The 24,324-nt window shown below is 45.0% G+C and overlaps 1 protein-coding gene across 1 annotated transcript in view; it reads left to right on the forward strand.

Moving 5' to 3' along the window:
* Nucleotides 1-20,299, forward strand: part of LOC132831243 (protein phosphatase 1 regulatory subunit 12C-like) — a 79,130-nt gene extending 58,831 nt beyond the window's left edge. Inside the window, exons 16-22 of the mRNA XM_060849255.1 lie at nucleotides 5,800-5,927; nucleotides 13,266-13,312; nucleotides 13,858-13,957; nucleotides 16,195-16,299; nucleotides 17,736-17,786; nucleotides 18,787-18,837; nucleotides 19,577-20,299. Coding sequence (XP_060705238.1) covers nucleotides 5,800-5,927; nucleotides 13,266-13,312; nucleotides 13,858-13,957; nucleotides 16,195-16,299; nucleotides 17,736-17,786; nucleotides 18,787-18,837; nucleotides 19,577-19,663 — 569 coding nt within the window. The 3' untranslated portion in view covers nucleotides 19,664-20,299. The remainder of the gene's footprint in view (nucleotides 1-5,799; nucleotides 5,928-13,265; nucleotides 13,313-13,857; nucleotides 13,958-16,194; nucleotides 16,300-17,735; nucleotides 17,787-18,786; nucleotides 18,838-19,576) is intronic.
* The last annotated feature ends 4,025 nt before the right edge of the window (nucleotides 20,300-24,324 follow it).

Consider the following 24,324-nt stretch of genomic DNA (forward strand, 5'->3'; position numbering starts at 1 on the left):
CTTACATAAGAACGAGAAACCCTTTAACACACAAAGCACCTCAAGAGTCCTTGATAGCAAATATTTTAATTCCAGAAATAGAAAAGGTCTAACATAAGGTGTATATTTGAGAGCATATGTTTGTTAAATAGTCCATTCAACCCCTTGAGCCTATTACTAATTCTTACAGCTCTGCTGCTCAAACCCATGATTGGTTCCTAGACCTGTGTGTTGGGAGCTTGCCACAAGATCATTTAATCCATGATTGACTAGTTAATTGGGGAACTCTGGAGCAAACATTTGTAAATGTGTAATATGTTAGACATCACACTTGAGAGCATGCTTAATTTGATTTTTCAAGCAAAGATGTTAAATACCAACTCATTGAGAAATCCGAACTCTGGACCAGGCGTATAATACCATGCAAGACTGCATTTGACCATCAAGGTGGGGGTGGTAGTGGGAAAACCGATGTGGGGAAGTGTATTTCGGGTAAATCCTCTTTACTGCTTTTCTGGGGTGCTTAACCTGATGTAGCTGCCACTGTAGCACATCGTAAAATAAATTAATTTGAAAAACAAATTATTTTTGTGTTGGACAAAAGTATAAACCACTTGAGCCTATGTACAAATGCCACCAATGTTGTATATTTGTGGATATTTCCTTTCCAATTTAAATTCTCATTTTGGGCTTGAAATTCCTCCATAGCTTTGCACCTCCCTATCTTTCTAAACTCCAGCCAGTAGTCCTCCAAGCTCTCAGCACTCCTCCAATTCTAGCCTTTTGCATTTCATTCACTCTATATTTGAGGCTCTAAATTCTTGAATTTCATCTCTCAATTTTTTGACCCCTCTATTGTTCTGCTGCTTAAAAGCTACCTTTTTATTGATCCACAGGATGTTGATTCACTGGCCAAGCAGGCCAGCATTTATTGCCCAGAGGGCAGTTAAACATCAACAGTTTTCCTTTAATTCATTTGTGGAATGTGGGCGTCACTGGCCAGCATTTATTGCGCATCCCTAGTTCTCTTTGAGAAGGTGATTGTGATCTGCCTCCTTGAACTGCTGCAGCCCATCTGATGTGAGTTGATCCACAATGCTATTAGGGAAGGAATCCCAGGATTTTGACCCAGCAACAGTGAAGGAGCAGAGAGATATTTCCAAGTCAGGGTGGTGTGTCTTGGAGAGGAACTTGCAGGTAGTGGTGATTGCATGTATCTGCTGCTCTTGTCCGTCGAGATGGTGTAGTTGTGGGTTCGGAAGGTGCTGTCGGAGGTTTGGTGAATTTCAGCAGTGCATCCTGTAGACAATGCACACTGCTGCTATTGAGCATAGTGATGAATGGAGTGGATGCTTGTGAACAGCCAATCAAGCGGGCTGTTTTGTCTTGGATGGTATTGAGCTGCTTGAATGGAGCTACACTTGTCCAGGCAAGTGAGGAATATTCCATCACACTCCTGACTTGTGCCTTGGATGTGGTGGGCAGGCTTTGGGGAGTCAGAAAATGAGGTGTTCGCTATGGATTTCCTAGCCCCTGACCTGCTTTTGTAGCCACTTTATTAATGTGGTGAGTCCAGTTCAGTAACCCCTAGGATGTTGATTAGTGGGGGATTTAGTGATGGTGACATCATTGAATGCCAAGGGGCTGGTGGTTAGATTGTCTCACATTGGTGATGGTGACAGCCTGGCATTTGTTTGGCATGAATGTTACTTGCTACTTTGACGGCCCAAGCCTGGATATTGTCCAGATTTTGTTGCATTTGAACATAGACTGCTTCAGCATTTGGGAGTCATGAATGTTGCTGAACCTTGCACAATCGTCAGTGAACATTCCCCCTTCTGATAGAGAGAAGGTAATTGATGAAGCAGCTTAAGTTGGTTGGGCCAAGGACTCTATCCTGAGAAACTCCTGCAGAGGTGTCCTGGAGCTAAGATGACTGACCTCCAACAACCATGACCGTTTTCCTATGTGCCAGGTATGACTCCTACCGTCAGAATTTATCCCTAATACCTACTGATTCCAATTTTCCTAGGGCTCCTTGATGCCATACTCAGTTGAATGCAGCCTTGATGTTAAGGGCTGTCACACTCCCCTCCCCTCTGGAATAAGTTGTTTTGTCAATGTTTGAACCAAAGCTGTAATGAGGTCAGGAGGTGAGTGGCCCTGGTGGAACCCAAACTGAGCGTTACTGGACAGGTGCTGCTTGATAGCACTGTTGATTACCCTTTCCATCACTTTACTGATGATTGAGAGTAGACTGGGGCATGAGTTGGATTTGTCCTGTTTTCAATGTACAGGACATACCTGGTAATTGTTGGGTAGATGCCATTGTTGTAACTGTACTGGAAGACCTTGGTTAGAGAGCGGCAAGTTCTGGAGCCCAAGTCTTAAGTACCATTGCTGGAATGTTGTCAGGGCCCGTAACCTTTGCAGTATTCAGTATCTCCAACCGTTTCACATGGAATGAATATAATTGGCTGATGACTGGTATCTGTGATGCTAGAGACCACTGGAGAAGGCTGAGATGGATCACCCACTTGGCATTTCTGGTGGAAGATTGCTGCAAAAGCTTCAGCTTCACCTTTTGTGCTAGGCTCTTTGATCCATGTGGAGCCACTTCCTCCAGTGAGTTGTTTAATTGTCCACGACCATTCACAACAGGATATGGCAGGGCTGCAGAGTGTAGATCTGTTCTGTTGGTTATGGCTCTTTTATCACTTGATGCTTATGCTGTTGGGAATGCAAATAGTCCCGGTTTGGTGGCTTCACCAGTTAAACACTTCATTTTCTGGTACATTTGGTGCTGGTTCATCCTCCTACACACTCAATTGAACCAGGGCTGATCCCCTGGTTGGCTGGTAATGATTGAATGGGGGGGTATACTCAGCTGAGAGGTTGCAGTTTGTGCTGGAGTACATTCCTGCCGTGGCTTTGGAGTCTCATGTTAGCCAGATCGGTAAGGACATTAGTGAACTGGAAAGGTTTTTCTGACAATCGACAGTAGTTTCACAACCATGACTAGTCCTAGATTTTGTTTTTTTCCGAATTCTTTTTATCGTGGTGGCATTCAAAACCTGGTCTCTCGATTAATAGTCCAGTGACAACACAACTAGGCCACCACCTCCTTAATTCCTCTCCTTTTACTTTCCTTAACAAATTCACAGTTTTAATTTGGTACAACAAAGAAAAGATGTCTACCATCAAAATCATTTCGGGGTGGGCGATCGAGAAATATTAAGTAGGAAAGGTTGCTGCTGAAAAAGCCACTTGCAGTTTTTTTTCTTTTAACAGCAACTGGTGCTTTCTTATTTTCCCTCTGAACCTTTTCTGTGGAAGAACAACCCAAATAATGAAATGCTAGATGTTATTTACATTTCATTTGAATACTAAATTCCCATTTTTGAGTTTTAAATCCCTCCCATAACTGTCTCTTGATCTTTCCAACCAGCAGCCCTCCAAGACCTCAGCATCTCCCCCGATTCTAGCCTCTTGCGTATCCCTGATCTCATTGACTTCACATTGCTGAGGTTTGAAGTGCTGAGAATTTCATCCCTAAACCACCTCTCCACTGCACTAATTGTCTCCAACTTGGTTACCCTGTACTTTTATATGGCTTAGTATTAAATTTCTTTTTGAGTACTTGCTGTAAAATTCCTTAACATTCTACCGTATTGTGGTATAAATTAGGTCAGTTAGCTGAACAGCTGGTTTGAAATAGTGGAGCCAACAACATGACTTCAATTTCTGCACTGGCTGAGGTTACCTTAAAGAACTTTCCTTCTCCATGTCTCTCTTTTCCAGAGTTGTGGTGAACCTCAGGCCATCACCAGTCATTTCTCTGAGAGTGCAGCCCTGTGTTCCAATAAGTCAATGTGATTTTACTTGTGTTTGAATAACCTTTCAAGCGTTTTGTTGCTGATTTTATGCTTTCAGAATTGGAGCTTTTTTATGACCTGAAGAACTCCACCTTAAACCGGAAGATTATCCTGGGGTTTCTTTAGAGTTTTGCAACAACCTGTAGTTTTGAGTTTTATAATGCTGCCAGCAGTGTGCTGCGATTCCCACAACTTTCTAGTTGAACATAATTCAGGTTATTGCTATGATAGTAAAGCTTGCTGAATTACCGATATGGGGAAAGCTCAGTGTCACAAAACTGCTATCCCATGGCCTAGATAAAGAACCCAATACGTTAGATCATCGGAGGTCTTTTGGGGGTTGTACACATTCTGTAGGGAGTCTAATCAAATGTACCTTGGATTTGAATCCCCAGCATTATCTCTGGTCATTTGTCCTAAACAATAATTGTTCTTTGTGTGCAAACCTTTTACACTGGCTTTCCTTTTTGTTTTGATCTTCAAATGCTGATTCATAGAGTGCAATTCTTGTCAGCATGTTGTATCCTGGCCATATCACTGAAATGATCGTTCAGTTTACAGGTTCTACAAAAGTGTAGACATATTAACAACAGTAAACCAAGCTCCTCCCCAATGGCCTTCAATAAATTTGTAACACTTCAGAGCAAAACTTTCGGTTCCATCCACCTCTTGTCCTCCTGGATAAATGTCCAATGATTAGGGTTTGGTAGTTTAATTTTACTGTGGTAGAGATATCTGTAACTCTCACTAGGAATAAATTATTATGCAGGTCCTTTCATTAGGTTTCCACTTTATGTAAGACTGCATATTTTGAATGGGTACAGTAAGGCTTGCTTTAAGTTGTCAGCTTCACTTCATTTTGACTTGATGTTTTACTTTTAAGGCCTTTTTCCTCCCATTAGTTGGCTTTTTTTTCCGCAATATTATTGGCATTCCTAGGCCTTGCCTCCTAGGGTTGCCCCCATGTATGCTTATTTCCTGCCTTTTGTTTTGACTTCCCTCTGGTACTACCAGTCAGGTTTCCTCCCCACTTCCCACTCTGTTCTCGCCTTGGTCCACTGCCTTCCTAATTTGAAGCAGCTCCCTTCTTTTGGCTGCTGGTCTGAGCTCATACTGAAGGGCTCCATCTTACGGCTGATGTTCGTTAGTTCAGGGACTCTGTCGCTTCCTGGACTGTGTACTTCTGCCACTAGATGGTGCCATGTTAATCTAAAAATACACGCATTATAAAACAGTTTAAGAAATATTTTACTGAGTGTATATTGCATTATCCAATATTGCTTTTATGTTTGTTCTATTTTGCAAGTTATTTCAGCTAGGAGAGTACAGTACTTCAACTTGTGCATTACTTGTACAACCATAGGAAGGTAATTTCTGACTTAGAATCCCATAGGGATCAAGGACTCCCTTCCAACTGTTTCACTTGTGATTTTTCAGGAGCACAACAATCACTTTTAAATGAGGACTTGCTGTGTGTGCTTTTTTAAATGTAATGTAGTATTTTTATTCTTTTTCTTGAGATTTGGAAACTTGAGACTTCACCTGATGAAGGAGCAATGAAATTCCAAATTAATCTATTGGACTATAACTTGGTGTCGTGTGACTTCTGATTTTGTCCACCCTAGTCCATCACAGGCACTTCCACATCATTCTTGAGATAAGCTGTAAAAACTCTTGTGTTGAATAGAAAAGGACCTTAGCTGTTAGTCCAAAAAGATTTCTGACAGGTAACCTCTAGTTGACCTCCAGACCTTCAGCCAATTCTTTGTGGAATCTTTGTAGTCCAAGTTGGCAGTTGAGCTGTCCAGCTGCTTTTCATATCCTCTGTATCTAGAGCAATTATACACAAGGTTAGCCAGAAATAGAAATATATCCTCCAAGCATTAATGTGTTTGAAGAGTTTCAGAGCATACAGTAGCTTGTGTCATTCTCTTTTTATCTCCAGAAACCGAAGACAGCAAAAAGGAGGAAGGAGATTCGGATTATAGCAACCAGAATCGGTTATCTATACGAGATCGACGGAAAGCTAGGAAAGAACGTAGGTTTACTGGCAAATCCGAATTCACAGAAGAGGTATGTACCGTACTGATATCGCAATTAATTGTAATTTAAGGGTGCTCTTCACCAAGATGTATGAGAGGATCCTTTGTTTGTGTGTGACTGTAAGCATCTTTCCACGTTTTGTTTATTTTCCTTTTCTTTTAATTCTGTCCCTATGAAGTGTCCTGAACAAACGTTTTACAGCCTTTCCTTTAGCAAATGAGTCATATAGACCAGTTAATCCTGTTTCTTGTACTTTGCTAATTTGATCAATTATAAACCAATCTGCTAGATACATGCTGAAAAGACCAAATCCTATTTCAATCTTGTTTTTTTTAATTGACTTGGTAACCTTGTGTGCCAGGTACTTAGGGTAATTCAAACATTCCATTTAGTTGTCTTTCCTTTGATGATTTATGGTAGAATGTTTTCTCTTCCCCATGCAGTGAGAGAAACCTATTGAGTGGATTGCTCAACATCATGGAGTTGTCTGCATGGGTGGTTAAAACTTCATTGACTCTGCATGAGCTTTAATCATGGAATCATTGAATCCCTACAGTGTGAAAACAGGCCCTTCGGCTCAAGTCCACACCAACCCTCAGAGTATTCCACTCAAACCCATTCCCCATTACTCTACATTTACCCCAGACTAATGCACCTAATTTACATATCCCTGAATGTTATGGGTTATTCAGCATGGCCAAATCGCCTAACCAGCATATCTTTGGAGTGTGCGAGGAAACCAGAGCACCCGGAGGAAACCCACGCAGACACTGGGAGAATGTGCAAACTCCACACAGATGGTCGCCTGAGGCTGGAATTGAACCCTGATCCCTGGTGCTGTGCGGCAGCAGTGCTAACCACTGAGCCACCATGTTGCCCCCAAACAGTTATCTGTTCCTACAACCTAACAATTCTGAATCCGTTGTTGCATTGCTCTGCAATTTATCAATAGTAACCCTGCTTGTCCCACTGAGGAATGCCTTTACAGCAATTTTCAAACTAAAACTTCCCTAAAGTTTCCCTATCAGCTTAACATGGACTCCTACCAGAGGGCATAGCCTCCGAGTAAAGGGAAGACCTTTCAGATGGAGATAAGGAGAAATGCCTTCAGCCAGAGAGTGGTGAATCTACAGAATTCATTGCCACAGAAGGCAAGAGAGGCCAGGTCATTTGAGCTTTTTAAGACTGACATAGGTAGGTTCTTGAGTATCAAGGGGATCAAAGGTTGTGGAGAGAGAGAGGTAGTGGGAGAATGGGTTTAACAAACTAATCAGACATGATTGAATGGTGGAGTAGACTCGATGGGCTGAATGGCCTAATTTCTGCTCCTATGTCTTATGGTCTTGTATCCATAGATCTGAAGAAAGATCTGGAGGTCACGCATGAAGATCTTGTATAATCACCAAAACAAAATGTTCCTGACAAACATATATGTTCCAGTTTCCACTATCCTCATTACTACTGTCAGCCACCCATATGGTCAACTGGCATCACTACCTATTTTATTATCTTATAGGTCAAAGGCACCACTTAAGGCCATCTTGCTATTTTGTGCAGTTCGGCACTAGCACGCGGCTGTTTAAAGGAGCTTAAAGTCTATTTCTGGGGTTGGCACTTAGTGATTTTTGGGAGACACTCAGAAAATAGCAACTTAGAGCCGTTTGCATTTATTACTGACATTATTTCTTACTAGACTTATTGTGGTTTTACAATGCATGATGTATCGCAGCCATTCTGTTCGCATGAGCAGACTTGTTTGTTTGCTGTGGGAATTTTGCATACGGTTAGAATGGATGTTACAAAAGTACTCCATCCTACAGCAGTTAATTTTAGTTTTTGTTTGTCAGTGTCTTTAAAATGTGTGGAAATAGTTTAATGGCATTTCACAGGAATCCCAATGTGTTTGCTGAGTGCCACTTTGGGAAGATGGTGCTGCTTTTCTAAAAGTACTTCCTGGGCCAATACTTTCTGAAATTCAGATTTTATTTTTTTTGAAACTTGTGTATGAACAATTTGAACCTATGATTTCTGATTAGCTTTAATTAAAAAATTAATGTGCTGTCCAGCAGTGCTCAGACTTGGTGACCTCTGTGGTTTTGTGGAGGATCTGCCTGACACTGTTAGATCTGAAATTGCATCTAAGGATGTTGCATGTTTAAAAAAAAACACAAATCCTATGTTCCATTGTATTTAGCTGAAGTCGGTCACCAAGCTATACTTTCGTATAAAGAGGTAAATTCTTTTCCTACCCATTATTTTAGCTGTTACTTAGCATCATTTGTTTAGATACTCTTTATTTTATCCTGTGCATTGCAGCCCGTGACCATTCTGCTGAACCAGTAGCAATGTCACAGACTAACCTGTGAAAAGTACTTGTAAGGAAACAATCCGAAGTGAATTACATTCAAAAAACATTAAAGCTTTGCCATCTTCTGATAGCTCAAACCAGCTCAGTGTTTGAATGGTGGTAATACTAAATTGCCACCTCACTTCCTGTGAAATTTTGTTTCTGCTAATGTTTTGTTTGCTAGCAAATGATGAAAGAGAATTTATAGTGGTTAATGTTTAACTGTCATTCATTATATTGTAGAATGGTAACTTGCCTCCCATATCTGTGCTGGCTAACTACAAGAGTAACTTGGCTTGTTCCATTTCCCTTCCTCTTCCCTGTGGCCTTTTTATTTCCACATCATTTGTTGAATTTCCCCATTGAAAGCAACAATCTAATTTATCTCCTCCACAGCTATTCTATCTAGACCCATTGTAATTTTTAAAAATAGCTTTTCTTTGTCTCATTTACTTTGTTTTGCAAATCATCTGAAATCTGCATCTCCTGGTTCTGGATCCTCCCACAATGATCTACTCTGTTTAGGTCCCTCATGATTTTTAATGTTTTTCATCAGTTCTCCAATTTCTGTCTTCAAGAAAGAAGGTCTCGGTTTTGTCAATCAATCCAAGTAATTGAAGTCTCTGGTCCCTGTAATCATTCTTGCAAATCATTTCTGCACCCTCTGAAATGTTTTCACATTGTTCCTAAAATACGGCACACTGAATGATACACCAGTCTAGTTGAGATCCCACTGCTGTACAAAAGTTCACCAAAATTTCCTTGCTTTAGAAACAGAGGCACTCCACTAACATCCAGGATTCTCTATGCTTTATTAACCATTTACTCAACCTGCCCTGGCCACTACCAGTGATCTTTTTTCCATTATTTGTGCACCCATGCCCTCTCTCTCTCCCTCTCTCTCTCCCTCTCTCTCCCCCTCTCTCCCCCCCCTCTCTCCCCCCCCCCTCTCTCCCCCCCCCTCTCCCCCCCCTCTCCCCCCCCCTCTCTCCCCCCCCCTCTCTCCCCCCCCTCTCTCCCCCCCCTCTCTGCCCCCCCTCTCTGCCCCCCCTCTCTGCCCCCCCTCTCTGCCCCCCCTCTCTCTCCCCCCCCTCTCTCCCCCCCCTCTCTCCCCCCCCTCTCTCCCCCCCCTCTCTCCCCCCCCTCCCCCCCCTCTCTCCCCCCCCTCTCTGCCCCCCCTCTCTGCCCCCCCTCTCTGCCCCCCCTCTCTGCCCCCCCTCTCTGCCCCCCCTCTCTGCCCCCCCTCTCTGCCCCCCCTCTCTGCCCCCCCTCTCTGCCCCCCTCTCTGCCCCCCCTCTCTGCCCCCCCTCTCTGCCCCCCCCTCTCTCTGCCCCCCCCTCTCTGCCCCCCCTCTCTGCCCCCCCCTCTCTGCCCCCCCCTCTCTGCCCCCCCCTCTCTGCCCCCCCCTCTCTGCCCCCCCCTCTCTGCCCCCCCCTCTCTGCCCCCCCCTCTCTGCCCCCCCCCCCTCTCTGCCCCCCCCTCTCTTCCCCCCCCTCTCTTTCCCCCCCTCTCTTTCCCCCCCTCTCTTTCCCCCCCTCTCTTTCCCCCCCTCTCTTTCCCCCCCTCTCTTTCCCCCCCTCTCTTTCCCCCCCCTCTTTCCCCCCCTCTCTTTCCCCCCCCCCTCTTTCCCCCCCTCTCTTTCCCCCCCTCTCTTTCCCCCCCTCTCTTTCCCCCCCTCTCTTTCCCCCCCTCTCTTTACCCCCCTCTCTTTCCCCCCCTCTCTTTCCCCCCCTCTCTTTCCCCCCCTCTCTTTCCCCCCCTCTCTTTCCCCCCCTCTCTTTCCCCCCCTCTCTTTCCCCCCCTCTCTTTCCCCCCCCTCTTTCCCCCCCTCTCTTTCCCCCCCTCTCTTTCCCCCCCTCTCTTTCCCCCCCTCTCTTTCCCCCCCTCTCTTTCCCCCCCTCTCTTTCCCCCCCTCTCTTTCCCCCCCTCTCTTTCCCCCCCTCTCTTTCCCCCCCTCTCTTTCCCCCCCTCTCTTTCCCCCCCTCTCTTTCCCCCCCTCTCTTTCCCCCCCTCTCTTTCCCCCCCTCTCTTTCCCCCCCTCTCTTTCCCCCCCTCTCTTTCCCCCCCTCTCTTTCCCCCCCTCTCTTTCCCCCCCTCTCTTTCCCCCCCCTCTCTTTCCCCCCCTCTCTTTCCCCCCCTCTCTTTCCCCCCCTCTCTTTCCCCCCCCCTCTTTCCCCCCCTCTCTTTCCCCCCCTCTCTTTCCCCCCCTCTCTTTCCCCCCCTCTCTTTCCCCCCCTCTCGTTCCCCCCCTCTCTTTGCCCCCCTCTCTTTCCCCCCCCCCTCTCGTTCCCCCCCTCTCGTTCCCCTCCTCTCTTTCCCCCCCTCTCTTTCCCCCCCTCTCTTTCCCCCCCTCTCTTTCCCCCCCTCTCTTTCCCCCCCTCTCTTTCCCCCCCTCTCTTTCCCCCCCTCTCTTTCCCCCCCTCTCTTTCCCCCCCTCTCTTTCCCCCCCTCTCTTTCCCCCCCTCTCTTTCCCCCCCTCTCTTTCCCCCCCTCTCTTTCCCCCCCTCTCTTTCCCCCCCTCTCTTTCCCCCCCTCTCTTTCCCCCCCTCTCTTTCCCCCCCTCTCTTTCCCCCCCTCTCTTTCCCCCCCTCTCTTTCCCCCCCTCTCTTTCCCCCCCTCTCTTTCCCCCCCTCTCTTTCCCCCCTCTCTTCCCCCCCTCTCTTTCCCCCCCTCTCTTTCCCCCCCTCTCTTTCCCCCCCTCTCTTTCCCCCCCTCTCTTTCCCCCCCTCTCTTTCCCCCCCTCTCTTTCCCCCCCTCTCTTTCCCCCCCTCTCTTTCCCCCCCTCTCTTTCCCCCCCCTCTTTCCCCCCTCTCTTTCCCCCCCCTCTCTTTCCCCCCCTCTCTTTCCCCCCCCTCTTTCCCCCCCTCTCTTTCCCCCCCTCTCTTTCCCCCCCTCTCTTTCCCCCCCTCTCTTTCCCCCCCTCTCTTTCCCCCCCTCTCTTTCCCCCCCTCTCTTTCCCCCCCTCTCTTTCCCCCCCTCTCTTTCCCCCCCTCTCTTTCCCCCCCTCTCTTTCCCCCCCTCTCTTTCCCCCCCTCTCTTTCCCCCCCTCTCTTTCCCCCCCTCTCTTTTCCCCCCTCTCTTTCCCCCCCTCTCTTTCCCCCCCTCTCTTTCCCCCCCTCTCTTTCCCCCCCTCTCTCCCCCCCTCTCTTTCCCCCCCTCTCTTTCCCCCCCTCTCTTTCCCCCCCTCTCTTTCCCCCCCTCTCTTTCCCCCCCTCTCTTTCCCCCCCTCTCTTTCCCCCCCTCTCTTTCCCCCCCTCTCTTTCCCCCCCTCTCTTTCCCCCCCTCTCTTTCCCCCCCTCTCTTTCCCCCCCTCTCTTTCCCCCCCTCTCTTTCCCCCCCTCTCTTTCCCCCCCTCTCTTTCCCCCCCTCTCTTTCCCCCCCTCTCTTTCCCCCCCTCTCTTTCCCCCCCCTCTCTTTCCCCCTCTCTCTTTCCCCCCCTCTCTTTCCCCCCCTCTCTTTCCCCCCCTCTCTTTCCCCCCCTCTCTTTCCCCCCCTCTCTTTCCCCCCCTCTCTTTCCCCCCCTCTCTTTCCCCCCCTCTCTTTCCCCCCCTCTCTTTCCCCCCCTCTCTTTCCCCCCCTCTCTTTCCCCCCCTCTCTTTCCCCCCCTCTCTTTCCCCCCTCTCTTTCCCCCCCTCTCTTTCCCCCCCTCTCTTTCCCCCCCCTCTCTTTCCCCCCCTCTCTTTCCCCCCCTCTCTTTCCCCCCCTCTCTTTCCCCCCCTCTCTTTCCCCCCCTCTCTTTCCCCCCCTCTCTTTCCCCCCCTCTCTTTCCCCCCCTCTCTTTCCCCCCCTCTCTTTCCCCCCCTCTCTTTCCCCCCCTCTCTTTCCCCCCCTCTCTTTCCCCCCCTCTCTTTCCCCCCCTCTCTTTCCCCCCCTCTCTTTCCCCCCCTCTCTTTCCCCCCCTCTCTTTCCCCCCCTCTCTTTCCCCCCCTCTCTTTCCCCCCCTCTCTTTCCCCCCCTCTCTTTCCCCCCCTCTCTTTCCCCCCCTCTCTTTCCCCCCCTCTCTTTCCCCCCCTCTCTTTCCCCCCCTCTCTTTCCCCCCCTCTCTTTCCCCCCCTCTCTTTCCCCCCCTCTCTTTCCCCCCCTCTCTTTCCCCCCCTCTCTTTCCCCCCCTCTCTTTCCCCCCCCTCTTTCCCCCCCTCTCTTTCCCCCCCTCTCTTTCCCCCCCTCTCTTTCCCCCCCCCCCTCTCTTTCCCCCCCTCTCTTTCCCCCCCTCTCTTTCCCCCCCTCTCTTTCCCCCCCTCTCTTTCCCCCCCTCTCTTTCCCCCCCTCTCTTTCCCCCCCTCTCTTTCCCCCCCTCTCTTTCCCCCCCTCTCTTTCCCCCCCTCTCTTTCCCCCCCTCTCTTTCCCCCCCTCTCTTTCCCCCCCTCTCTTTCCCCCCCTCTCTTTCCCCCCCTCTCTTTCCCCCCCTCTCTTTCCCCCCCTCTCTTTCCCCCCCTCTCTTTCCCCCCCTCTCTTTCCCCCCCTCTCTTTCCCCCCCTCTCTTTCCCCCCCTCTCTTTCCCCCCCTCTCTTTCCCCCCCTCTCTTTCCCCCCCTCTCTTTCCCCCCCTCTCTTTCCCCCATATTACCTTCCATCATTCTTCTGAGCAAAATGTGAAGTTCCATCTGCCATGTACCATCCATTCCAAAAACCTTCCTCCTCTAGGAGTTTATCATCATGGTTCACAAGACATCTGATTTGTCATCTGCAAATTTTGAAATTATCTTGCGCACCCATCTGTCATTTATACGAATGCATAAAAAATTAGTCCTACTACTGACCAGTGGGGAACTATACAACTTGTTCTTTAAGCCTTGTTCATGTTGCTTACCTCTCCCCAAATTTTGAGCGTGTAAGTTGCAGCTGCATTTTTTTTTTGTGTGGCTGTTCACTTTCAAACGCTATGCAAAGTTACTCCTGGACTCGGTAAGCCAACTGCCTAATATTGTTTCTCACCAAGTCCAACTGCATATCTGTGCAATACTAAGATGACAGGCTGTTTGGTTTGTTTGTTTAATATGTTTTGATGTTACTGTGTTTCAGGAAGACAGCACAGAACAGATGAACAGTGTGGACACTTTAACGCACAGGCAAGAGCATTTTACCTGGCACTCATCGTGGAAGCAGACTTTAATGGTTCTCAGAGCTCGATGGAAAGGAAATCTTGCATCTCTTGTAGCTCCTCTGTTCTGGTCATTGTCAAGCACTCTAAAGCAATTGAACAAATTTGTACCTCAATCTGGTGACGTACCTTCATCCAAATTGGCCCTGCCCTTCGAGACTACTTAGTATTTCTTCTGTCCATCCTCAAATGCTGTTGACCCTATGGCTTCCCATACACTGAAATCCATTCCAAAACTATATTGTCAGTTAAAACTAACGCAGACTGTAAATGGTGCTGTAGACACTGAAGTTGTTGATTTGTTCTGAAGTTCTGCAGTGTTGACTGTAAAGTTACAGCTGATTAAATTTTCATTGCAGTGATGTCAATGTAGTCTAAACTAGATTTAAGATGGATATCTATTCCTGCTCTTGGATTGTCCATATTTTGTTTGCGGTCAGTTGTATGTTTCCTTTATCCATTCACCATCACAGCACTGACAGCAAACAAATCTCTCTTTCTGTCTGGTGACAGGTATGGCCTAAGTCAGAGTGATCGGATTCCAAGCAGAATTGGAACACCCTTCCACTCCAGTGCAGGACGAATGGAGGATGGGAATAATGACTTCCGGAAGGTAATAAAATGGAGAATGAATGGATCATTGTTGTAATTATCTATGTGCATGCTTGAAATGATTATGAAATGTCGTAAGTAATTCAGCCCAAAGTTATATGATGTGCTTGTAATTAGACAGTTGATAAACTTGTGACAGAGTGCTAGATATCAAGAGCAAATGGAACAGTCTTGAATGAACTGTTTAACCTTTTTTTTTGTATATACAATCACTTCACTACAATACTTTTCTCTCTTTTACACTGTTGAAACAGTACCTATCCCCTCAAAGCTACTGTTGTAATAGTGTTAAAGCCTATGCAGTCCTATACTCCCATCCTTCACAAGGCATATAGAGTCATCGAGATGTACAGCATGGAAACGGACCGTTCGGTCCAACCTGTCCATGCCGACCAGATATCCTAACCCAAACTAGTCCCACCTGCCAGCACCCGGCCCATATCCCTCCAAACCCTGCCTATTCATATACCCATCCATTTGCCTCTTAAATGTTGCAATTGTACCAGCCTCCACCACTCCCTCTGGCAGCTCATTCCATATATGTACCACCCTCTGCGTGAAAAAGTTGCCTCTTTGGTCTCTTTTATATCTTTCCCCTCTCACCTTAAACCTATGCCCTCTAGTTCTAGACTCTCTGACCCCAGGGAAAAGACTTTGCCTATTTATCCTATCCATGCTCTGTGTTGTTTCCATTGACTCTTGTCCTTTTCTCTTTCAATTTAAAAAGAATCCAACTTCCATTTTTGTCACAGGTTTTTGAGCTTCCCAATGTTATGATGAGATCTGCATGATTGATCTAATAGTGTGCTTTAGTAGTCCACTTGGGCTTGTGCAGAAGAAGCCATACTATCATGTCCCTCCACTTTGTGCAGCTTCTGTCACCTATCACTACGCTTTAGGCTGTAGCTTTAAGGACCGATGACTCACTCTAAACAACAGTGAGTAACAAGAATTTAAACTCTTACAGTTGTAAGATAATGCAACTACTCTTGTGCCAGCAACCTTCCTTAGCCATGGATGGTGCATTCTCCCTTTTCTTTTCTTCCTTAATGGAATATATCTTTGCTGAAAATTATGAAAAATAGTTTTAAGTGTCTGCCAATACTTTTAAACTGTTTTCTAATTCACTCTAGCCACCTCTGTCTTCATGCTCTGTCCTTGCCTTTATTTCAGTTTAAGATGCTGCTCTTTGACCCACACTCCTCGCCTTCAAACTGAAAGTAAAATTCTATCATGATCACATTTGCCTAGAGGCTCCTCTATGCACATTTCCAGGTCTACATTTCCAGCCTCTTCTCTGACTGACGTGGGAAAATACTGCTCTCAGAAATTATCTTAAAACCCACAATGAACTCTAGCAGACTTCAGATGTTGTCATGGGATCTGTAAAGATCTGCAAGGAATCCTATTGGTGCCTTCAAACGAAAGTGATTATTTGACATATTACTGTTTGAGTGATACCATTACAAGTGCTTCTGTAACAGCATGTAAACAGACCCTTCGGTCCAACCCGTCCATGCTGACCAGATATCCCAACCCAATCTAGTCCCACCTGCCAGCACTTGGCCCATATCCCTCCAAACCCTTTCTATTCATATACCCATCCAGATGCCTTTTAAATGTTGTAATTGTACCAGCTTTCACCACTTGCTCTGGCAGCTCATTCCATACACATACCACTGTCTGAGTGAAAACATTGCCCCTTAGATCTCTCTTATATCTCTCCCTTCTCGCCCTAAAACTTCTCGCCCTATTTCTGGACTCCCCCACCCCAGGGAAAAGACTTTTGTCTATTTATCCTATCCATGCCCCTTATGATTTTATAAACCTCCAAAAAGTCACCCCTCAGGGTAGTGAAGAAGGCGTTTGGTATGCTTTCCTTTATTGGTCAGAGTATTGAGTACAGGAGTTGGGAGGTCATGTTGCGGCTGTACAGGATATTGGTTAGGCCACTGTTGGAATATTGCATGCAATTCTGGTCTCCTTCCTATCGGGAAGATGTTGTGAAACTTGAAAGGGTTCAGAAAAGATTTACAAGTATGTTGCCAGGGTTGGAGGGTTTGAGCTACAGAGAGGGTGAACAGGCTAGAAAAAGCAGCTCATTCTCTAAGAACTTTTGTGAGAATTCACTGATGTGATAATAGATTTATGTAAATGCAGGTCTTTGTGTTAACTCTGCGCAGTCAAGAAATATCTTTCACACAATGAAATAAAATATTCTTCTATTTCCCAATGCAGATGTATGAAGTTGTCTTGTCAGAGAATGTGAGACTTAAGAGCGAGTTACGAGAAGCACAATCTTACCTCACACAAGCTAATCAGGAATTGGAGAGGGTGTTGCAGGTAAGAGATTACAGTTGTACAAAGCTGTTGGTTCGTACCCCAGTTTGTGGTTTCCTGGGTCTGTTATCATTTTTTTTTAAATTTCTGTGCTCGCAATTAGTTGCCTTCCTTGTATATTGATCAGGACCATATTGACATTGTTAGTGGGCAGTGTTAAAAATGGAACACGCGCTCATCAAATTGTGATAAGTGCTCATTCTGGAAACATATTTTTTCTTTTTGCCCATAGTGTCCAGGGATGGTGTGGAGATTCTGTGCGCAGGCTAGGTAGATTAACCACAGTAAATGTAGGGATATAGGGATATGGTAACTAGCGAGTCTGGGTGGGTGTTCTTCATAGGATCGGTGTGGACTCAATGGGCTGAATGTCCTACTTCCACACTGTAGGGATTCTATGATTCTGATTCTTATTATGTCTTCCTCAGTCTGTGTACCTTTTAGAGGTAACCCCTGACAGTCTAATCTGCCCTTTGTCTAAAAGATCATCCCTTCCCATAATCTTAGTCGGTGACTGAGATATTTATTTATCACATGCATGACCTTGAAGGCTTTATCTAGTTCTCTCTTTCTTTAAAAAAGACAGATGTTCAGCACAGACAGACCCTTCGGCCTAACTCGTCCATGCCGACCAGATATCCCAACCGAATCTTGGTCCCATTTGCCAGCACCTGGCCCATATCCCTCCAAACCCTTCCTATTAAGAGTCAGAGTGTTGCGGCATTTAAATGAGTGCCAGAGGCAAGAATTTATCCATTTGATAGCCTTAGGTGATGCAATAAGCAAGGTTATTCATAATGTCTCCGTGTTCTGGGAACTTTCTTGGTATGAGTATTCTCACCTCTGAGCCAGGAGGTTTTGGGTTCAAGCCCAGTCCAGGATTAGGACACTAATCTAAAGCTGATGCTTCAGTGTGGTGCTGACAGAATTCTGCATTATTGGGGCTGCCATCCTCTGGGCAGGGTTTTAAGCTGCGGTTAACTCTACCCATTCTGGTGGTTCAAAAGAATGTTAAAGATCCTGTTATATTTTTAGAAGCTGAGCAACATTTCCTGCAATCAGCATTGCAGATGGATTCACTGGGGTCAGTTATAGATTGTTGCAAAAGGATTTGCTGTTAGCGCAAATAGATTGCTAGGTCAGAATTGTTATTGGGGATCAATGGGACTATGGAGGTGAGCTTACAATCAGATCAGCCATGATCTTATTGTATGGCAGAGCAGGCAGGAGGGGGGTCCTCCTAATTTAGTGTCTCCATACGCTTGTAGGACCTTGTGAGGAAAAATCTATTAGAAAAGCAACTCCATCAAGAGATTCATCAGATGTGTAACGCATGAACACCTGAAGGTGTGATGAGGTGTTGCTAGACAAATGTTGTTTTTCTTTCTGACATTTCATGGCTCATCATTTCATCTTGTTTACTGTGTGTCCATTTTTAGAGACAAGGAAGGCATGAAAATAGGCCGGCACAATTGGAGTTGGAAAGATTTGTAAGTCTTCAGATTATACTTTGTGTAAATTCCTGCGCAACAACTCGATTAAACTATTTCCAACAAAACTGTCAGACTTCTACCACACAGTTCCTGATCGTGCAGTTTTCAAAAATATAGAACAGAAGAATGTGTGAAACCAGTTATCTCTAAGGTTAATGGTTAATGGGAAAACAGTTACTTGTTAATTTAGAATGTAACTGTTGCATAAATGGAGAGTAGTGGTTTTGCCACCTGACGTTTTGACAAGAGAATAGTTTCTTGCAGCTTCCCCTACAGTAAGTGGCCACCTACCCAGCATTATCTACTTCCCAAATAACACTTAGCAAATTGAAGTGCTATAATCTGGTACTCATCTTGTCAGTGGAAGAGGTGGGGGATGAAAGCTGATTCAATAGCAACTTTTCAAGGACAATTTCTGCAATTCCTTCAAGTATTCATCCAATTGTGGAGAAAATGCAAGTGGGAGGGAGACAAATTGGAGAGCTCCTTCAAAGACCCAGCGTAAACATGATGGAGCCAAATGGCTTCCTGCTCTGTCAGGTACTTCTGTTAAAAATCGCACAATACCAGGTTATTGTCCAACAGGTTTATTTGGAAGTAGCAGCTTTTGGAGCGCTGTTCCTTCATCGTGTACATCTGTGACTGGTCTTCCAAAGATCGGAATTAGTAGTGGGAAATTTTGAATTGTGGCCATCTTTCTTATTTGGGTGCTATTATTTTACTGAAAATGTGTTGCTGGAAAAGCGCAGCAGGTCAGGCAGCATCCAAGGAACAGGAGATTCGATGTTTCGGGCATAAGCCCTTCTTCAGGAATGCCCGAAATGTCAAATCTCCTGTTCCTTGGATGCTGCCTGACCTGCTGCGCTTTTCCAGCAACACATTTTCAGCTCTGATCTCCAGTATCTGCAGACCTCACTTTCTCCTACTATTATTTTACAGTGAGAGGTGAAAAAAAAACAATTTAAGGTGTTTTATCAGTCATTTCTTTATGAAACAGGAACGAAGGGCATTTGAAAGAAGGACGGCCGAACTGGAGGAGCAGCTGAAGGTAAATAAAACTTTTTTTTATTCTTCTAAAAAAATGAAGATTGAATCAACAGAAGTATCAGGTACATTTTGTGGTTATTTTGCCATGATGCATTGTTTTAGCGCCCATTTGGGGACATCTGGAGATGGCAATAAAAGCCAGTTTTGTTCGTAAAGTCCACGTCACGAATGATTATTTTTATTATTAATTAACTGAATTGGAGACCAAGAGCTGGCCTATAATATGCTACTCCTGTTTTTTTTTCGGGCAAAGTGCAGACAAGTCTGTGTGTTACTGGAGTGGAATGAATACTGGCCAAGTAGTAGACCTTGTATCCAAATTTAATCCTCAGATGTTCTTTACATGTTTTGTTTTCATTTTAAAATATTTGTGTTTCCTCCAATGTTGCTTAAGTTTAGATTTCTTTTGTACTTTTTTCAAAAAAAGTTTCGCTTTTGTATTGAATAGACCCATCATAGAGGCTGCAACTTTTATTTTGTCTATTTTTATGTTGTAGCCCATGAATTTGAGGCTTGAAACAGAGCTTATTCCTCTCCCCCTCTCCCCCTTTTGCTCGCTCTCTCCCCCTCTCCCCCTCTCCCTTTTTTTGCTCGCTCTCTCCCCCTCTCTCCCTCTCCCTTTTTTTTTTGCTCGCTCTCTCTCTCTTGCAGTTTTACAGTAACTAAAATTCCATTAATATCACCTCCCTCGCTTGAGATGGAATGTACTACATTAACTTCTCTCTCTTCTGCCCCTTCAGGTTTTAACAGACTTAAAAACAAACAATCAGAGACTAAAGGATGAGAATGCGGCCTTGATCCGTGTCATCAGCAAGCTGTCAAAATAGTTGAGGTGCCATCCTCCAGCTGCACCATTCTAAAACCTGGGAGAAACAGTTGCCAACTCTGATACTGTACAGCTGACTCTGGGTCAGGGTCAAAGGAGAATCTCTTCCATGTCAAGTATTTTTTTTCACAGCCAATATGGTTAACTATTGTGGGGGGGTAGGGCAGATAAAAGACAGGAGGGGCAACCTTATGATAGTCCAGGCAACCAACCAACCAGCCTAAGTTCCAATGGCCAAAGCTGATGCAAGTTGTCAGATGTGTCTGGTCGAGTAAAATTGCCAATAGTGACTCTGTGTTGTTCTGAGATTTTTTTTGTTTTTTTTGTATCTAACCAGTTGTGAAGGTTATCTTTTGTGACCTCCTGGATGTGTGTGTTTGTATAAAATACGTATTTATGTTCTGGTGAATGGATAGCTCAGTTTGTTAATTCACATTCCTGTGTCCTGGTCAGTTGGATAAACATACTTTCACAATTAGTAGTACTCTGGTCAATTACCATTGCCCCTTTCTACCACACTCTCTGCCCTGACATGAAACATTTTTTACAGCTATTGAATGTATTTCAATCTTGCAACTTGTTATTTCTTTTCCTGTAAATGCTTTTAAATAGCCCTTCTCATGGTAATCAGTATGTGATGGAGCAAAAGATTTTGAATGTTATTATGCAGTATTTTTTTTTAAATAGTGTCAAGTATTAAACTTCCATGCTTGCTTAAATTTTTTTCCAATTTAAGCATGAAAGTATTTATTGGGGTTTGAAATGTAATACAGCTTATTAAAATTCCCTGGCCCATTTTGAGGTTTAAATCCTTGTCCAGGGTTTTAACACATTGTCCCCATAGCATTCAGAGGAAGTTTGTTATGCAAATTGTTCTGACCTTTTGGGATGCTGGAGAAGGTATTTGGTATTCAAAGTTCCCCTTGTGTGCCCTTTTTTTTTGTATAATTTTAATCAGCAGTGAACTCTCAACCCTAGAACAATTCGATAACTCCGTTGATTTCAGGTGAAATAGTCAGCATCATGTTGCAGCACTGTTTGAGGGCCTGCACGCCAGTGACATCTGGTGGCAGAATAACGTAGTACGCTGTTTAGCAAAACCTGAGATTTTTTTTAACTTTTGCTGCAAGTGCAAATAGTTCCTGAGCCAACATGTCCTAAAATAGAAGCCAGTTTCAGTGTTTTGAGAGTAATAGCTCAGGGTTACCTTTTTTATTTGCCTAAAGTCATGAGTCACCATGCACCTTATTCCAACAGTCAGCTTACTTTTAAGTGAAAGGGTGAAGAGGATGGTCAGTGTTTTTTTTGGAGTGGCAACATTACAGTTTTTGTTTAACTGACAGTCCCTATTCTGAGTTCAATACTTCCAAATGCTTAGGTTGTACACTTTAGCACATAGCAGCAGCACATTGTAATTTTCCAGCTGCTTTTCATGGTTGAGATAAAAGCTTTGGGAGTCAGCTAACGTGCCAAATGGTGGTTGCTTATGCAGCAGCTCGCAAAAGACCCATAACCAAATTTATACCCGGCATGTGTGGTTTAATGGGCAAAAAAGCAGGGTTTGGGCACTAATATGATGGACTGTTGTGCAGGGGAAATAAAACAAGTGAAAGCAAAGTGCTCCCTAATGATGTGACTAGGATTGTGTGCTATCGAGCTAAGGAGTTCAGAGAAATCCAAGATCTAATGTGGTAGGATGGTTAATATAGTGCAAAAGCAACAACAGAACTTTTTTTTTCAAGTGAGGATCGTCATGCTGGAGGAATATTAAAATCAGCCAAAGCTCCTGTTCTTTGTCAAGTTCTGGAAACATCACTCTTGTCTACAGCTCCCAGTCAAGGTTTAGATTGTGAATATTCACTGCATCTACATATATTTTCTGATTTAGTTTCCCTAATTCAGGAAAATAAATTCAAAAGTGGAATTATTGTCCAGCAAAGATGTGCTTTCATGGGGTGTAATTTGAACCAAACCATTTTTCTGCTGAAGTCTTGTTTTACTCTGTCCTAGAGTCCCTGATTATTCAGGGGCAACCATCGAAACTGGTCTGAATTATTTGCTATGTTAAAAATGTTTTTTCTTTTCCCACAGCTTGGCTTCCTGTGACTTCATTTCCCCCTTTTTTTTTAAACGGACTGATTTGTTGTCTGGTATTTGCTGAGAAAAGTTGTGTGGTGGTGCAACTTGGCTGTACTGTTTTTCTGCTGCCTCATGAGGCCCAATACTTCAGCAAGCCTGCTTAAATACAGTAGAAACTCTGTTATCCAAATGAGATGAGCGTGGCACTATTTCATTTGGATAATCGATTATTCGGAAAATCAATTTTATTTGCCTTTCCTCTGGGGCTCAGTTTTAAAGTCTGCGCTCTGTTCAGGAGACTAGCAGGAGCACAGTGCGTGAGCCCCTGTCTGCCCCCAGAAGCCCGTCCAGGCCCCGTCCTTAGCCCCCAATCTGGTCCAACTCCACCTCTTCCCCCACTCCCCCACAAACCCTGCCCCCAGAACCCTGTCACCAGCTCCCGCCCCCCCCCACTCTCTCTCTCTCTTCCCCCCCCCCCCCCCCCCCCCCACTCCCCCCACTCCAACACTGTCCCCACTCCCAGCACAAAGCACACCAGTGACGGAAACCCAACACAGCCCCCTGTCTCCCTACCCGTCCACCCCTCAGCCCCTCCCCAGGGCATCTGGACTGGACACCAGCACCAAGGCTGCTACTGCTGCAGCTGCCTTTATGGGGTAAGTCTCCAAATATCACACAGATGCAGCCCCACACACAACTTTTTGACAGGTTCCACATTTGTCCTGCATGGGACAATGTTGGAGAGATTATTCCTGGGAAGCCGGAGTGGGGGGTGGAATTGTTAGGGTACACCCCTCTGTAGAACTCCAGGAAAGTGTGGGGAGAGAGAGAGGGCGAGAGGTCAGTCATTTGGAGACTGTTTATCTGAGCACCGTAAACACAAGATGTGATCAGTGTTGGAAACACGTCTTTGTAATGTTTCTATCGAGACCTTGAGATCTCCTCCTTCTGGATATCAAGGTTCCCCTGTACTTAGATTTATTTAGGCTGTGTTTAGCAGGGGTAAAATATTTTCATAAATCTAGGTTTTCTAAAAGGGCGCAATCCATTGAATTTTCACACTTTAACAACACTTATTGACAGCAACTGGGATCACTATCCCCTGCCTTGATGATGCTCCCCTGTCTTCTCAATTGATACTGTCCATTTATAATGAACTTGCTGAGTATAAACCAGGCAATGGGACATATCAGTTTGTGTGCCTTAATATCCAGTCAGATGTACTCTTACCCATTTTGCCTTCCAGGAATGTTATTGCTCAGGCAAATTTATATATTTACATTTTATATTGAATATTCAACCACCTTTTTAAAATCATAATTATAGTTTGCCAACTTACCACAAACTGTTCCTGCCATGTTTAATGGTCATTGAAACATATGCAGATGAAACTTTCTTATGCTAATGCTATGTTACAAGTAGAATATATTACAGACGTGATCAATCACTGTGGTGGGTACACTCCAAGATCATCAGTGTGCATGTTGTCTTATTTTCTGATGTGTGACTGCTGATGATTCGCCTGCAATGTAAACATTTTACTCTCTCCCTTTAATACATGCACCTTCCAGAATATCCTTTAGGAATTTAATTTTGATTGATCAGTGCAGTGTTAGATACTGTCACTGAAAAATGAATACACCATAGGCACCCTGCATCAAGATTGCAACTTACGTACAGTGCAGTGCAAACCCCTGTCTAATCTGTCCTGTTCCAATTTCTGACGGTTATCCCCAAGCGTACTATTGTGCCATTTATTTTGCATGTTAACTGGGTTGGTGTGCTGCAAGTCTACACCATTTAAGAACTAGATTGAAAATGCCAAATTTACTTTTTTTCAGGACGTGGCCTTGCATTCAGCAGACAAAGAATACTTTCATCGTAGATCTGTCAGTGAAAAGCTGGTATCTAACCCACTGTGCCACCTAGTGAGGAAATTGTCGATTAAAAATTGATCTATAGTGGTTAAAGTCATGTTTACAAAACCGCTATTATCTAGTTTTCTCTTAGGAAACCGGTTACCAGTCAATGCCCCATCTGAAAGGTGTGCTACCATATTGATTTATACTCACTTGCCTGTTGATATAAATAGCATTCAATATGAACCTTGATGACACCCCTATCAAATCATCTCTCTTTCAGTTTTTTTGCCACTCCTCTATTGGCACTTGCTTCTACAATTGCAAGAACTAATTGTTACCTTCCATCTGACCACTATTCACGCGTGAACCTTGGCAACCACGCCGAGAGGGTTTTGTGCAGTTGCAGCCACAGCCAGTCTTGTTGCCCATTCTCCACACACTGGATTCAGGTTTGCCGTCGGTCTGGAAGTTAAATGTTTGCCACTAGCCAACCATCTGTTTCTCTCTTTCCCCCGCACCTTGTCCCATTTAACAGAGCTTTTGCAATACCTTTTTTCTTTTAGGCACCGGCAAGCCTGGTATTTCTAGAATTTCTTGTCTTTTATTTTAGTTATGGCATATATACACAATCTTACTAAATATTCGTGAATCCACAAAGCTGTAGACAGTGAAGTAATTGAAGCAGCAATTTTTTTGATTTTAATTAAATGCTTCCCTTTTG

Source organism: Hemiscyllium ocellatum, chromosome 33, assembly GCF_020745735.1.
Source record: "Hemiscyllium ocellatum isolate sHemOce1 chromosome 33, sHemOce1.pat.X.cur, whole genome shotgun sequence".
Taxonomy (NCBI): Eukaryota; Metazoa; Chordata; class Chondrichthyes; order Orectolobiformes; family Hemiscylliidae; genus Hemiscyllium; species Hemiscyllium ocellatum.